This window comes from Vombatus ursinus, unplaced genomic scaffold, assembly GCF_900497805.2.
Source record: "Vombatus ursinus unplaced genomic scaffold, bare-nosed wombat genome assembly UNPS02011353.1, whole genome shotgun sequence".
Taxonomy (NCBI): Eukaryota; Metazoa; Chordata; class Mammalia; order Diprotodontia; family Vombatidae; genus Vombatus; species Vombatus ursinus.
In genome coordinates, this window is record NW_020951131.1 from 1,841,587 (window position 1) to 1,854,981 (window position 13,395).

Genomic DNA, 13,395 nt, shown 5'->3' on the forward strand with positions numbered 1-13,395 from the left:
CCCCATCTCTCTCCTCTCTCTCTCTTTCTCTCTCTCTCTCTCTTCTCTCCTCTCTGTCTCTTTCTTCTCCTCTCTGTCTCCCCCCACCCCATCTCTCATCTGTCTCTCTTTCTCTGTCTTTCTCTCCTATCTCCCCCTACCCCATCTCTCTCTCTCTGTCTCTCTCTCTGTCTCTGTCTCTCTCTGTCTCTGTCTCTGTATCTCTTTCTCTCTCTCTCCTCTTTCTGCCTCCCCACCCCTCTCATTCTGTCTCTCTCTCTCTCTCTCTCCTTAGGGTCACTGTTACTACCATGGACATGTGCAAGGACATCCTGATTCGATGGTCAGCCTCAGCACTTGCTCTGGACTCAGGTAAGTCGAGGCAGCTGCCCCCTGCTTGCCTTGTCTCTGACACAGCTCAGCAGCTGCTGACTGCCATTGAGTGGAGAGACCTCGGACTGCCCAAGGCACTGCGTGCTGGCCCTGAGAGACAGACGGGCTGGCAGCCGTTCTCTCAGGATGACCCTTTGATGGGGCTTTCCATTTGCCTCCCCATCCTCAGGGCCCTGAGCTGTCTCAGCGAGGAGCTGAGCCCTCAGGCCTGGGGGTGGGGTTCACTTTCGTCAGCACAGCCTGCAAACCTCCTAATTTTCGGGGCTGGAAGTCGTGACAGCTCCCAGGAACCTGTGAGTTCTTTGTCTGATTAATAACGAGGACCCCAATCGTTCCATGACCGCATGACTGAGGGGCTGAGCTAACTCTTGGGTGAAGCCTGGGAAGGCTCCCTCTGGCTGATGGCCCTTCCTGCTAATGGACTAGGGCCTCCGCAGCCGGACAGCCTGGCCCTGGGTTTACTCACAGCGGTTCCTAATCACCATAATTAGCTGTAAAGTGGCTGTCCTGTTCTCCCTGGGAAAACCAGGTTCCTTGTCAGAGAGGCTGCTGCTTCAGCCCTTTTGGTTCTGGGCTTAGTGAGCTGGGGAGCCAGAGGCCAGTATCCTCGGCATCTGCCTTCCAGGCGGGCTTTTGGCCCCGAACTGCATTCTTCAGGACTGTGAAGGAGGCAGGCTGGCCAGCCGGCCGGCCTTCCCAGGAGAGATGGAGGGGAGGAAGGAGATCTCAGCCAAACGCTGCTCCCTGCTCTTGGCTTTCACTATCCAGGGCCTGCAGGCTCCAGACAAGAGCCCCTCCTGGCCTGTATGGCCTCGGACCCGGGGCGGCCTCCTCCACAGACTGCGTCCGGCCCCCTGCTCAGGTGCCCGGCTGGAGAGGAGCCCTCAAAGAGGCATCACCTACAGCGGGACAGCAGGGGCCTTCTCTGTACTGACCTCAGTGAGAAAAGCGGGCCCCTCCGTGCCTCTGGAGACCCGGCCTCATGATCAATCGTTTGAGGGGCTCCTTCACCGGCTCAGGGCTGGAAATCCAGTGCTGGCCAAGAGGCAACATCCAGGCTGGACCCACATCCCAGAAGACCTGGGTTTGAATCCTGCCTCTGATACTTACCGGCTGTGTGACCCCGAGTGAGTCATTAACTTCTCTGGGCCTAAGCTTCTTTCTCTGCAAAATGGAAGCTCTGAGGTCACTTCCAGCTCTAAATCTATTGACCATTGAAGGCAGAAGGTGGGTGATATTATTATCCCCATTTTATAGTGAGTCTGAGTTTAAGGGACTTGCTGAGGGTCCCACAGCCAAGGGTCACACTCAAGTCTTCCTGACAGACAGACAGCCTGACAGACCTAGGCTCTGTCCACTGAGTCACCTAGCTGCCTGATGTAATATAACAAGGATTATTACAGAAATGGAAAGGAAAGAGAGAAGGTCTCCTATACGGATGCATCTGTTTGCAGCTGCCCCCTAAAACTTCTGCTTCTCCTCCAAGGTCTTGGACTGCGACTGAGGTAGAGGAGGGAATCCATACATACCCACAAACGATGAGAAAGGAATAAGGGGTCGCCGCACCCACTGGCTGTGGATCACTGGCCCTCCATGGAGGAGGTACCTGGTGATGATGACTGAGGGTTCCAGACCCCAAGCTCCCCAAACAGAGGCAGAATCCCAGAATGTGAGAACTGCAGACTTGGAGGGGAGCTCGGCAGTTCCCACCCCCCCCGCTGCTAGCCCACGCCTGACCAGAAGCCCTCTCTCCGACGTCCCTCTGTCCAGCCAGTGAGCTGGTTCCCACTCCATCACCCCAAACACTTCTGCACGCCCCGCAGGATCAAGGCTGTCGGCCAGGGTTGCTGCATTGTCAGGGGGCCTCCAGGGCCTCCCCTCCACGACCTCCCAGCCCCATCCACCCTTCGCCAAGCTCTTCTTTCTCAAAAATCCACTGAGACAGACCAGGCATTGCCTCTACCGTGAAGGTGCTCAGCACGTCCTTGAGATGACAGGGCGAGGATGTGAGAAAGCGTGAATAAATACGAACCAGTAAATACAAGGGAGGTTGTACCTGAATGCAGCAAAATCACTTGAGAACAAATATTGGCATTTTCTATTTCATTTTCCCTAAATTCAGTCGTGATTACTTTCCCGGGGAAGAAATGGAGACTCATGGAAATTCTGCTTTAACAATGTCCTAGAGCTTTTGACTTGTGGCCTGCCTTGTTCGCAAGGTAGGGGAGTGATGAATGATTCCCCGAAACGCCAAATCTGGGAAAATAAAAGGAAGTGTATTGCCTTTTCTCCTCCTGGTGGAGCAGAGAACAGAATTTGTGTGTGTGTCTACGCACGCGTGTGAGTGTGTGCACGTGTGTGCATGTAGGTGTGCAGTGATGACCTAAGAAAATCGACTATGTAAAGTGCTATGTAAATGTTAACAATTATTATTGTTGTTGTATAGATTATCATCACCAGCCCTGCAGCTAGCCTCTCATTTACCCTCCTGTTGCCTCTTAGGAAGCTGCCCTAGAGAACAGCAACCTGAACTCGCGTCAGGAGACATGGGTTCAAATCTTGGGTCAAGCACTTACCAGTTATGTAGCCCTGGCCAAGACCTAGAGCCGTTTATAGCCTCAGTTTCCCCATATGTAAAATTGGGACGGTGACATCCCTCTACCAAGGAAAGGCCCCCTCCCAGCCCCCACCACAGAAGATACTGGCTCTGCCCCCTTCACAGGAAAGCGCTCTGTAAACCTGTGAGATGTCATAGATTTGGAAGTCCCTTCTAGGAAGCAGATCTCAGTCCAAGCAACCAATCCACCCTGCGTGATGCTCAGAGCCTTGACTTCACCGAGGGCCTGGGCTCAGGCCTTCTCAAATACTTTGCCGCCGGGATGACCTTGGGCTAGGGCATGAGTGTCCCTCAGCTCTTTTCTCTGCAGTAAAAGGAGGGAGTCAGCCTGGATGTCCTCCTTACCTCTGTGGGTGGGACCCTCTAATTCTCCCCTAAGTTTGCAACAAGAGGTCCACCCAGGTGCTGGGGCCTTGCTCAGAAACCTTCAAGCTCTGTGGAGATGCATGCTGCCCACATTAGGTAGGCCTGGGCTCACGGGCTTGTGGCATCATTAATTTGGATCTGGAAGGGCCGTGGAATTCTGCATCCCTTTGTTTTACAGATGAGGAAACCAGACCCCAGAAAAGTAAAATAACTTGTCCTGGATCACATAGTCCATAAGTGTCTGAGGCAGGATTAGAACCCAGGTCCTCCTGACTACAAGGCCAGTCACCAATCCCCTATAGGAGTATTCTACTGCTAGTGATGCATGTACCATGGGTATCTGGGCTGAGGAGTGCAAGGGAACAGTACATATTGGGAAACTTAGAATTTGACCACCAGAAAGTTTTCTTTTATCCGACCTAATTTCCTCCAGTACAGGGCAACTCTCTTTTCTCCTTGTCAGTCCTCAGTGGGGATGAAGCTCCACAGCATCCTCTGGCTGGTGACTGCTAACATCTCGACCTTGAAGCCTCTGGAGCTTGGGACAAAGGGAGAGTCAAAGCATCCCAGGGGCCCTCAAGAGGCCTCTGCCCTCGTATCTGAAATGAGGGAACTGGAGAATGCCAGAAGGTGTCATTGTGTGCTGGGAAGGAAGGGTCTGGGAGGAGTCCCAGGGCAACAGAAATGGAGGAGGGACTGAGGAGCTGCAGGGAAGAGGTTAGAAGTCGGGAGAGGAAAGGGGAGATTCAACAAAGGACTTGTTCAGCTCCTGCCTTGGCCCAGGCTCTGGTAATGCAACCCAAAAAGCAGCCCTGCCCTCCACAAGCTTGCCTTCTCCTAGGTAAAAAGCCATGTACGTTGATCAGTCAATTCAAAGTCAATACAGAGGACAATTGCTGGAGGGGCTATGGGAAAGTGGGTCCCCCAATATATGGTGCTGGTGATTTGTCCAACCATTCTGGAAAACAATTTAGGAGCCTCCCTGCTAGTGTGGGGAATCTGTGACCCGGGGATATGACGGCCGGCTTGTGCCCTAAAGAGATCAAAGAAAAAGGAAAAGGACCCATGTGTAGAAAAATAAATTTTATGGCTGCTGCTTTTGTGATAGCAAAGAACTGGGAATTAAGGGGATGCCCAGCACTTGGGGAGTGGCTGAGCAAATGGTGGTACGTGAAGGCAATGGAAAATATTGTCCTCTTGGAAATGAGGAAATTATTCATTTTACCTTCGTCTCGGCTCTCTGGTGTGCCCCCTCTCCCCTCTGAGCCTGCCACCGGCCTGGCACGAGCCCTCGTCACCTCCCACCTGGGTTACTGCAGTAGCCGCCTGGGGGGTCCACCCACCTCATGTCTCTCCCCACTCTGGCCCGTCTTCCACTCAGCTGTCAGAGTGATTCTGCTTCATCTCAAGGCTGGCCGTGTGTCCCCTCTATTAAATAAACTCCAGGGTCTCCCCGTTACCCACAGAATCCAATACAAACGGGGTCTGCCATTTAAAGGTCTTCCCAACCAGGCCCCTTCCTCTCTTCCCGTTCTCCTACACGTTTCTCCCCACCCACTCCCTGCCCTCCCCCTCCCTCGATCCAAATGTGCCAGGACACTTGCTGATCCTCCCACAGGGCACTCCATTTTTACCACCTCCACACCTTTGCATTGGCTGTTTCCGATGCCTAGAGTGCTCTCCTTACCTCTGCCTCTCAGAATCTCTGGCTTTCCTCAAGACTCAGTTCACATGCCACCTTCTTCAGGAGACCTTTCCTGGTCCCCTGTCAACTAGAGCCTTTCCCTCCATCTATCCTACCCGTGTCTTGTTCACCTTTTAGGTATTTCTTGTCTCCCTCATAATCTCCTTAAGGTCAGGGGCTGTGGAATTTTTGTCTTCATACCCCCAATGGCTAGCACTGTGCCTGGCACACAGTAAGTGCTTAATAAATGCTTGCTGATTGATTGAATGGTACTGAAGACCTTCCTTTAAGCTTTCTGGATCTATACACACCACTCAGACTGCCCATCTGATTCCTTTCCTCTTACTACAAGCCCTTCACCTTCTTTCCTAGTCCGACCAAGGCTAGATAGAACCTTTCTTTCCTCTTCATAAACACAGAGCATCCTTGGCAAATCACTGCGCCCTGCTTCCAACCACCAGCCATCCTTCTGTTGTCTTCAGAGCCATCTGCAACTTTGGTTCTGTTGCCACTGGGGTGCTCTGTGATTCGCAGCCAATGTGCATCACGAGATGGGCTTAGGTTCTGTCCATGAAAAACCGAACATTCGTCAACAGAGAAATTTCCAACATGTGTTGTCTACCCAGTAGAGAATCAAAGAGCAGAGAGAGCTTTGGTAGATTAAGTGCTCCTGACAGAGTAGCTGATTAAAACCTTATTATCTGAGAAAAAAAGATGAAAAAATGGGGGGAGTAGCATCCGTGAATGGAGATCTAAGAAGTGCCAGGAATGTGGTGTGTGCCAAAGACATTCTCAAAATCTAGAGGCGTGTGAGTGATCCTGAGTGTCTGAGGGAGGCGATGCTTTCATTAAATTCAGTGCATGATACAGCTTTGGGGAAAATCAAGGAGCTGAGCCTTCCTGCATTGCTTCCAAGGACACTGATCAAAGACTGGGAGGCCAGGAGAAAATCTGCCCTGGAAACAGAGAAGCAAGGAGGGAACCAAACAAATCATGTTCTAAAAGAAAAAGAAGATAAGGAGAGGAAAAACCTAGAAATGGTATACTAAAAACGGAAGAGAAAACAACACTTTATGAAGAAGAGAATTGCTGCATTAAAAATCAGTCATAAAAATTAGTAGGGTTATTTTTAAAAATTTAAAACAGTTAGGTGGCACAGTGGATAAAGCTCTGGCCTTGGAGTCAAGAGGTCCTGAGTTCAAATCTGGCCTCAGACACTTGACACTTACTAGCTGTGTGACCCTGGGCAAGTCACTTAACCCCGATTGCCCCCCCCACACACACACACAAAAGCAAAACAGCTCTGCAGTGGCTCAAATGTGAAATTCAGTACCAAAGTGACTCTTTTCCCCTCAATAGTATTTTATTTTTTCCAATTACATGTAAAGATAGTTTTCAACATTTATTTTTGTAAGATTTTGAGTTCCAAATTTTTCTCCCTCTCCAAGATAGCAAGCAATCTGATATAGGTTATATATGTACAGTCCTTTTAATCTTATTTCCCCATTAGTCATGTTCTGAAAGAATAATCAGAACAAAAGGGAAAAAACACAAGAAAGAAAAAAAATTTTTAAGTGAGAACAGTCTGCTTTGATCTGCATTCAAACTCCACAGTTCTTTCTCTGGATGTGGGTAGCATTTTCCATCATGAGACCTTTGGAGATGTCTTAGATCCTTGCATTGTTGAGAAGAGCTAAGTCTATCAAAGTCAGTCATCTCACAAAGTGGCTGTTACTGTGTACAATGTTCTTCTGGTTCTGCTCATTTCACTCAGTATCAGTCCATACAAATCTTTCCAGGTTTTTCTGAAGTCTGCCTGCTCATCATTTCCTATAGCACAATAGCATTCCATCACAATCATGTACCACAACTTGTTCAGCCATTCCTCAATTGATGGACATCCCCTCCATTTCCATTCTTTACCATCATAAAAGGAACTGCTATAAATATTTTTATACATATGAGTCCTTTTCCCCTTTTTTATCTCTTTGGGATACATGTCTAGTAGTGATGTTGCTAGATCAAAAAGTATGCACAGTTTTATAGCCCTTTGGGCATGGTTCCAAATTGCTTTCGAGAATGGTTGGATCAATTCACAACTCCACCAACGATGCGTTAGTGTTCTAGTTTTCCCAAATTTTCTCCAACATTTACTATTATCCTTTTCTGTCATATTAGCCCATCTTATAAGTGTGAGGTGGTACCTCAGAGCTGTTTTCATTTGTATTTCTCTGATCAATAGTGATTTAGAGAATTTTTTCATATGACTGTAGATGGCTTTAATTTCTTCATCTGAGAACTGCCTGTTCATATCCTTTGACCATTTATCAATTGGGGAATTACTTGTATTCTTATAAATTTGACTCAGTTCTCTATATATTTTAGAAATGAGACCTTTATAGGAAACACTGGCTGGAAAAATTGTTTCCCAGCTTTCTGCTTTCCTTCTAATCTTGGTTGCATTGGCTTTGTTTGTGCAAAACCTTTTTAATTTAATGTAATCAAAGTCATCCATTCTGCATTTCATAATGTTCTCTATCTCTTGTTTGGTCATAAATTCTTCCCTTCTCCATAGACCTGACAGGCAAACTATTCTTTGCTTTCCTAATTTGCCTATGGTTACCATCTCTTACATCTAAATCATGTACCTATTTCAACCTTATTTTGGTATATAGGATGGGAGAGCTCTATGCCTAGTTTCTGCCATATTATTTTCCAGTTTTCCCAGCAGTTTTTATTAAATAGTGAGTTCTTATCCCAGAAGCTGGAGTCTTTGGATTTATCAAACAGTAGGTTACTATAGTCATTTACTACTGTGTGTTGTATACCTAACCTATTCCACTGATCCACCGCTCAATTTTTTAGCCAGTACCAAATAGTGTTGATGATTGCTATTTTATAATATAGTTTTAGATCTGGTTTGACTAAGCCCCCTTCCTTTGCATTTTTTATTAATTCCTTTGATATTCTTGACCTTCTGTTCTTCCAGATGAATCTTCCAGATGAATTGTTATTTTTTCTAGCTCTATAAAATAATTTTTGGGGGTAGCTAGATGGCACAGTGGTTAGAGCACTGGCCCTGAAGTCAGGAGGACCTAAGTTCAAATCCAGCCTCAGACACCTAACACTTACTAGCTGTGTGACCCTAGGCAAGTCACTTAACCCCATTGCCTAGCCAAAAAAATAAATAAATAAATAAAATAATTTTTGGTAGTTTGATTGAGTATGGCACTGAATAAGTGAATTTATATAGATAGAATTGTCATTTTATTATATTAGCTTGGCCTACCCATGAGCAACTGATATTTTTCCAATTGTTTAGAACTGACTTTGTGTGAAAAGTGTTTTGTAATTGTATCCATATGGTTTCTGGGTTTGTCTTGGCAGGTAGATTCCCAAATAAATTATATTGTCTACAGTTATTTTAAGTGGAATTTCTTTTTCTATCTCTTGCTGCTGGACTTTGCTACTAATATATGGAAATGCTGATGATTTGTGTGGGTTTATTTTGTGCCCTACAACTTTGCTAAAGTTGTTAATTATTTCAAGTAATTTTTTACTTAATTCTCTAGGATTCTCTAAGTATATCATCATATCATATGCAAAGAGTGATAGCTTTGTTTCTTTGTTGCCTATTCTAATTCCTTCAATTCTTTTTCTTCCCTTATTGCTAAAGCTAACATTTCAAGTACAATATTGAATAACAGTGGTGATAATGGAATCCTTGTATCACCCCTTATGTTATTGGGAAAATTTCTAGCTTATCCCCATTACGTATAAGGCTGGCTAATGGTTTTAGATAGATACTACTTATCATTTGAAGGAAAATTACCTTTATTTCTATGCTCTCTAGTGTTTTTAGTAGGAATGGGTGCTCTATTTTGTCAAAAAGCTTTTTCTACATCTGTTGAGATAATCATATGATTTCTGTTAGTTTTGTTATTGATATGGTCAATTTTGCTGATAGTTTTCCTAATATTGAACCAGCCATGCATTCCTGGTATAAATCTCACCTAGTCATAATGTATTATCCTCATGATAAATTGCTATAATCTCTTCGCTAATATTTTATTTAAATTTTTGCATCAATATTCATTAGGGAAATTGGTGTGTAATTTTCTTTCTCTGTTTTGGCTCTTCCTGGTTTAGGTATCAGCACTATATTTGTGTCATAAAAAAATGCTGGTAGACTCCTTCCCCTATTTTTCCAAAAGGTTTATACAGTATTGGAATTCATTGTTCTTTAAATGTTCCCTAAGGGACTTTGAGACTCTCTAGTTTATCATACCAACCTGCCAAGCAGCCAGTGAAAAGAGTCTGACTTTGATGCCCTTTCTCCTTTCTTATTTCCAAGCTCTGTATTTTGCCTCCACACCAATCATTGCCTTTATTCATCTGCTTTTCTCTGCTGCATTGTTACTGTACCTTGCCTTGTCAGTATTCAGGACATTAAATTCCAATACCATATCCATTAACAGAATACTCTTCTCAACTCTTCTGGTCCAAGAGATTCCCATCTAAGACACATGCATGGTTAAAAAGTTCACCCTTTAGTATAAGCCAATGAACCTACCTTGTTGTGGAACAAGGTAGCTCTTAGGAATTGGATCATGGCCAATGATGGGTTATCTACCAGGCAATAGAATTGCTGCTGTTGGAAATAAGGAGTGAAAACATCAGTATAGCCAGGAGAGCAGGAACTCTGTCTATCTGTTCCTGGAACATGACATTTAGTAAATGTTTATTGAAATGAATAGCCATCTTCTGTTAAATTTATAATCTATCTCTATCCTCCCAGCTAAGGAGAATAAAGGGGTAAGTTTCTCAAAGCCACCAGTTTTTGCCTGAAAATGCTAATAATATTTATATATACTTTAAGGTTTGTGAAGTGCTTCACATATACTATTTCTTACATTCCACCTAGTTAGCATGAGGTAATGGAATATGATATGGACATGGAGTCCAGGGACCTAAGTTTAATTAATTAATTAATTGAACTCTGCTGTTTATTAGCTGGGCAATCATGCACAAGTCATTGCAACCTGCCCGTCAGCACACAGTAGGCAGTTAATAAATTTGGGGATTTTTTTGCTATTGTTGATTGACTAGATTGTAAGTTAAAGTCAAATTAACCAGCCCACAAAATACATCACTCTCTTTCCTCATAAGCAGCCAAGTGGGAAAGTGGGTAGAGCCTTGGACCTGGAGTCAGGAGCAACTGAGTTCAAATCTAGCCTCAGGCACTTCTTACCTGTACGTCGTGGCCAAGTCACTTACCCTCTCTCCGCCTCAATTTCCTCAGCTATAAAATGGGGTAATAATAACACCTCCCAGGGTTGTAGTGAAGCTCAAATGAGATATTTGTAAAGTGCTTTGCAAACCTTAAAGGTTGGAGCATATAAATGCTAGCCATTATTGGCTATTGTCTTTGTTGTTATTGTTATATATGGGTCGTCATCAGCAAACCTAGAATTTTGTAGATGTGGGAACGCCCTGCTCAGATGCAGATCGGCTACCTAGCACAGTCTTAGGGAACCATCTGAAGCTCAGGGGACGTTATTCCCCAGGAGCTGGCACGTCCCAGAGGCAGGGTCTGAATCCAGGTCTCCCTGGTTCCTCATTAAGGGAGGAAGATGGTGCGGTAGAGGGTTAGGGAGACAGCCTTGGAGCCAGGAAGGCCTGGGGGAGAAGACCAAGAAATGATGACCAGGATCAACGGATGGGAACCATCCCAACTCATGGAGGTGGCGGGAGTCTCTCAAGTAGACTCGGGTGCCCAGGGCCACCCAGGCTGTCCGGGGCATTGGACAAGGTCAGCCAGGTGGTGAGCAGCTGGTTTTGTTACTCCTGTTCTCCTAGTAACCCAAGCTTGAAAATGGGGGGCACATGACCCCCCCTCCCCCGATCCAGTTCATTCATTCGTTCATTCCCTCAACAAGCATTTCTTAAGCCTGTCTCCCAAAGTGTTTTAGCCCTGCTATTCCTCAATACCTAGAATGCTCCTCCTCCTCATCTAAATTTCTTGGCTTACTTTTTTCTCTTAAGATTTGGCTCAAATCCCACATCTGCAGAGACCTTCCCCTATACCCCTCTTCCCGTGAGTCCCCTTCCCCAGCTACTTGTGCCTTCTCCTAGAGGTTACTTCCATTCACTCTGTCCAGATCTCCTTGGTACCCAGGTATCTACATATCATTTTCTCCATTAGAGTGGAAGCTCCTTGAAGGCAAGGATTGTTTTCCCTTTTTCTCCAGTGCCTGGTACATAGTAGATGCTTGATAAATGCTCGTGGACAGACTGATTTGCCATATTCCAGGCCCTGTGCTCAGCACATCCCAGGGATGATATACTTCCTTTGGCGATGACTCCATTCGTCTCATCCTTCCGTCCCCACCAGCGTCATATGGTTCACATCTAGAAAAGATCTTAGAGCTCTGTTAGGTCAATCCTTCATTTCACAGATGGGGAAACTGAGGTTCAGAGAGGGAAAGTGATTTGTCCAGTCTCGGAGCATCAATCTGGACCTGATCTGCAGACTTCATGCCCCCTTTACCACACTGCCCCACCACCCCAGCTTCACTCTGTGTTTCCTCATGAAAGGATGTAATAATGAAACTAATCGCAATAACAACTAGCTTTGATGTGATGCTTGAAGGTGTGTAAAGTATCTTGTTTGGTTCTCCAGCAGCCTTAGGAAGTAGGTGCCATCATTATCTCTAGTTACAGATGAGGAAACTGAAACCGATAAAGTGACTTGCCTACCTCCTCCCCCTCCTCTTCTCCCTCCTCCTCCTCCCCCTCCCCCTCCTCCTTCTATTCCTCTTCTCCCCTCCCCCCCCTCCTCCCCCTCCTCCTCCTCCCCCTCCTCCCCCTCCCCCACCTTCTCCTCCTACCCCTCCACCTTCTCTTCCTCCTCCTCCTTCTCCTCCTCACAGCAAACCTTTGTTCCAGGCAAGCTGGCTCCCTGATTGTTCCCCAGACAGACGTGCCCGGCACTTCCCCGTCTCCTCCACTGCCGGATAATTAATCACTCCTTCCTGCGTTTCTCCTTCGAGCTGCCTTGAACCTTCAATTACCCCATTAATGTTTTCCTTTTAACTTTTCACATTGGGACGTCTTATCTCCCCGGGTAGATTGTAAATGCTATGACACAGCCATCCCCAGCCCTGTAGCATCTTAAAGAAAGCAGTGTGGCTATACCTGAGGAGGTGACGGTCCTCCTGTCCTCTGCCCCAGTCACTGAACTGCTAGAGTATTGGGTCTGAGCCTGGGAACCTAGCTTTAGGAAGGATATGGGTAAACAGTAGCATTTCCAAAGGCAAACAATGAATAAAAGCATACTTATAAAATGCTTACTGGGTGCTAAGCAGAGAGAGGAAAGTCAACCCTGCTCTTAGGAGCTCCCCTCTAGTTGGGGTAGACAATGAACAGGAGAGACTTCAGCTCCAAGGCCAATCAAAAAGCTGAGAAATCGCAAGGGGGGCCACAGGGTGAATGGCAACGCCCTTAGGATGCAGTGGCAGGGCAGAGAGCCGTGCCGGAGGTCTGGCGGGTGTAGAGGCAGGGCAGAGGCTAAGTCCTGGAGGACCTGAGAACACCTTGTGGTCCCGTTGGTAACACCCAGCTCATCCAAGCAGTGTGTGAGCTGCCGAGCTCTCTTCCGGCCTGTCAGGGGTCTAGGGAGACTGGGGTCAGGGGAAGGGGGAAGGAGGGGACGGCGGGAGGGGCAAACCTGAGGGTGACCAAGGTGGAAAAGACTGGTGACCATGACGTAGGAAGATCAATTGAAAAATCCATGGGTGTCCTGGCTGTTTCTGAAGAGTTTACTGCTGAAGCGAAGGGTTGAGTAGATGGCGTCTAAGGCCCCTTCTCTTTGACGTTGTGGGTGTCTGTAATGTCTTATTGAGGCAGCATTGCCCAGTGGCAGCACCAGATGGAGCATCAGAGGACCTAGGTTCAAATCCAGCTCTGACATTTGCTGCCTTTGTGACTATGGTTTCATTTTGCTGGGCCTCAGTTTCCTCATTTGTAAAGAGAGAGAATTGGACTTCATGCCTCATAGGGTCTCGCCCAGCTTAAATCTTTGAGCCTGTGTTCCCATAGTGACTCCGAACTGTGTCCCTTGCACATGGTAAATGCTTAATAGGCATTTGTAAAGAGCAATTCTTACAAATAGATTACATGCAAGCATTTGACAAACATTCCTCGCGGGAAAACATCCCAGTCACATTGATCTAGCTTACACAAGTGATCATCAGTGTATTAATTTTGTTTGTACTGTTTTAAATCACAAAAAACCTGAATGATAAAAATCTGGCTTTCACCAGCTATTCCCTCATTAATAACATTGAAGCTCTTA

The 13,395-nt window shown here is 46.2% G+C and overlaps 1 protein-coding gene across 3 annotated transcripts in view; it reads left to right on the forward strand.

The window, feature by feature from the left end:
• ADAM12 (ADAM metallopeptidase domain 12) overlaps window positions 1–13,395 on the forward strand; it is a 374,850-nt gene that overhangs the window by 213,472 nt on the left and 147,983 nt on the right. For all 3 annotated transcript variants that reach the window (XR_003568576.1, XM_027855904.1, XM_027855905.1), the window contains exon 5: window positions 275–351. Coding sequence is in view for 2 of the 3 variants with exons in the window: in XM_027855904.1 (XP_027711705.1) it covers window positions 275–351 (77 nt within the window). In the remaining variant the exon portion in view is untranslated. The remainder of the gene's footprint in view (window positions 1–274; window positions 352–13,395) is intronic.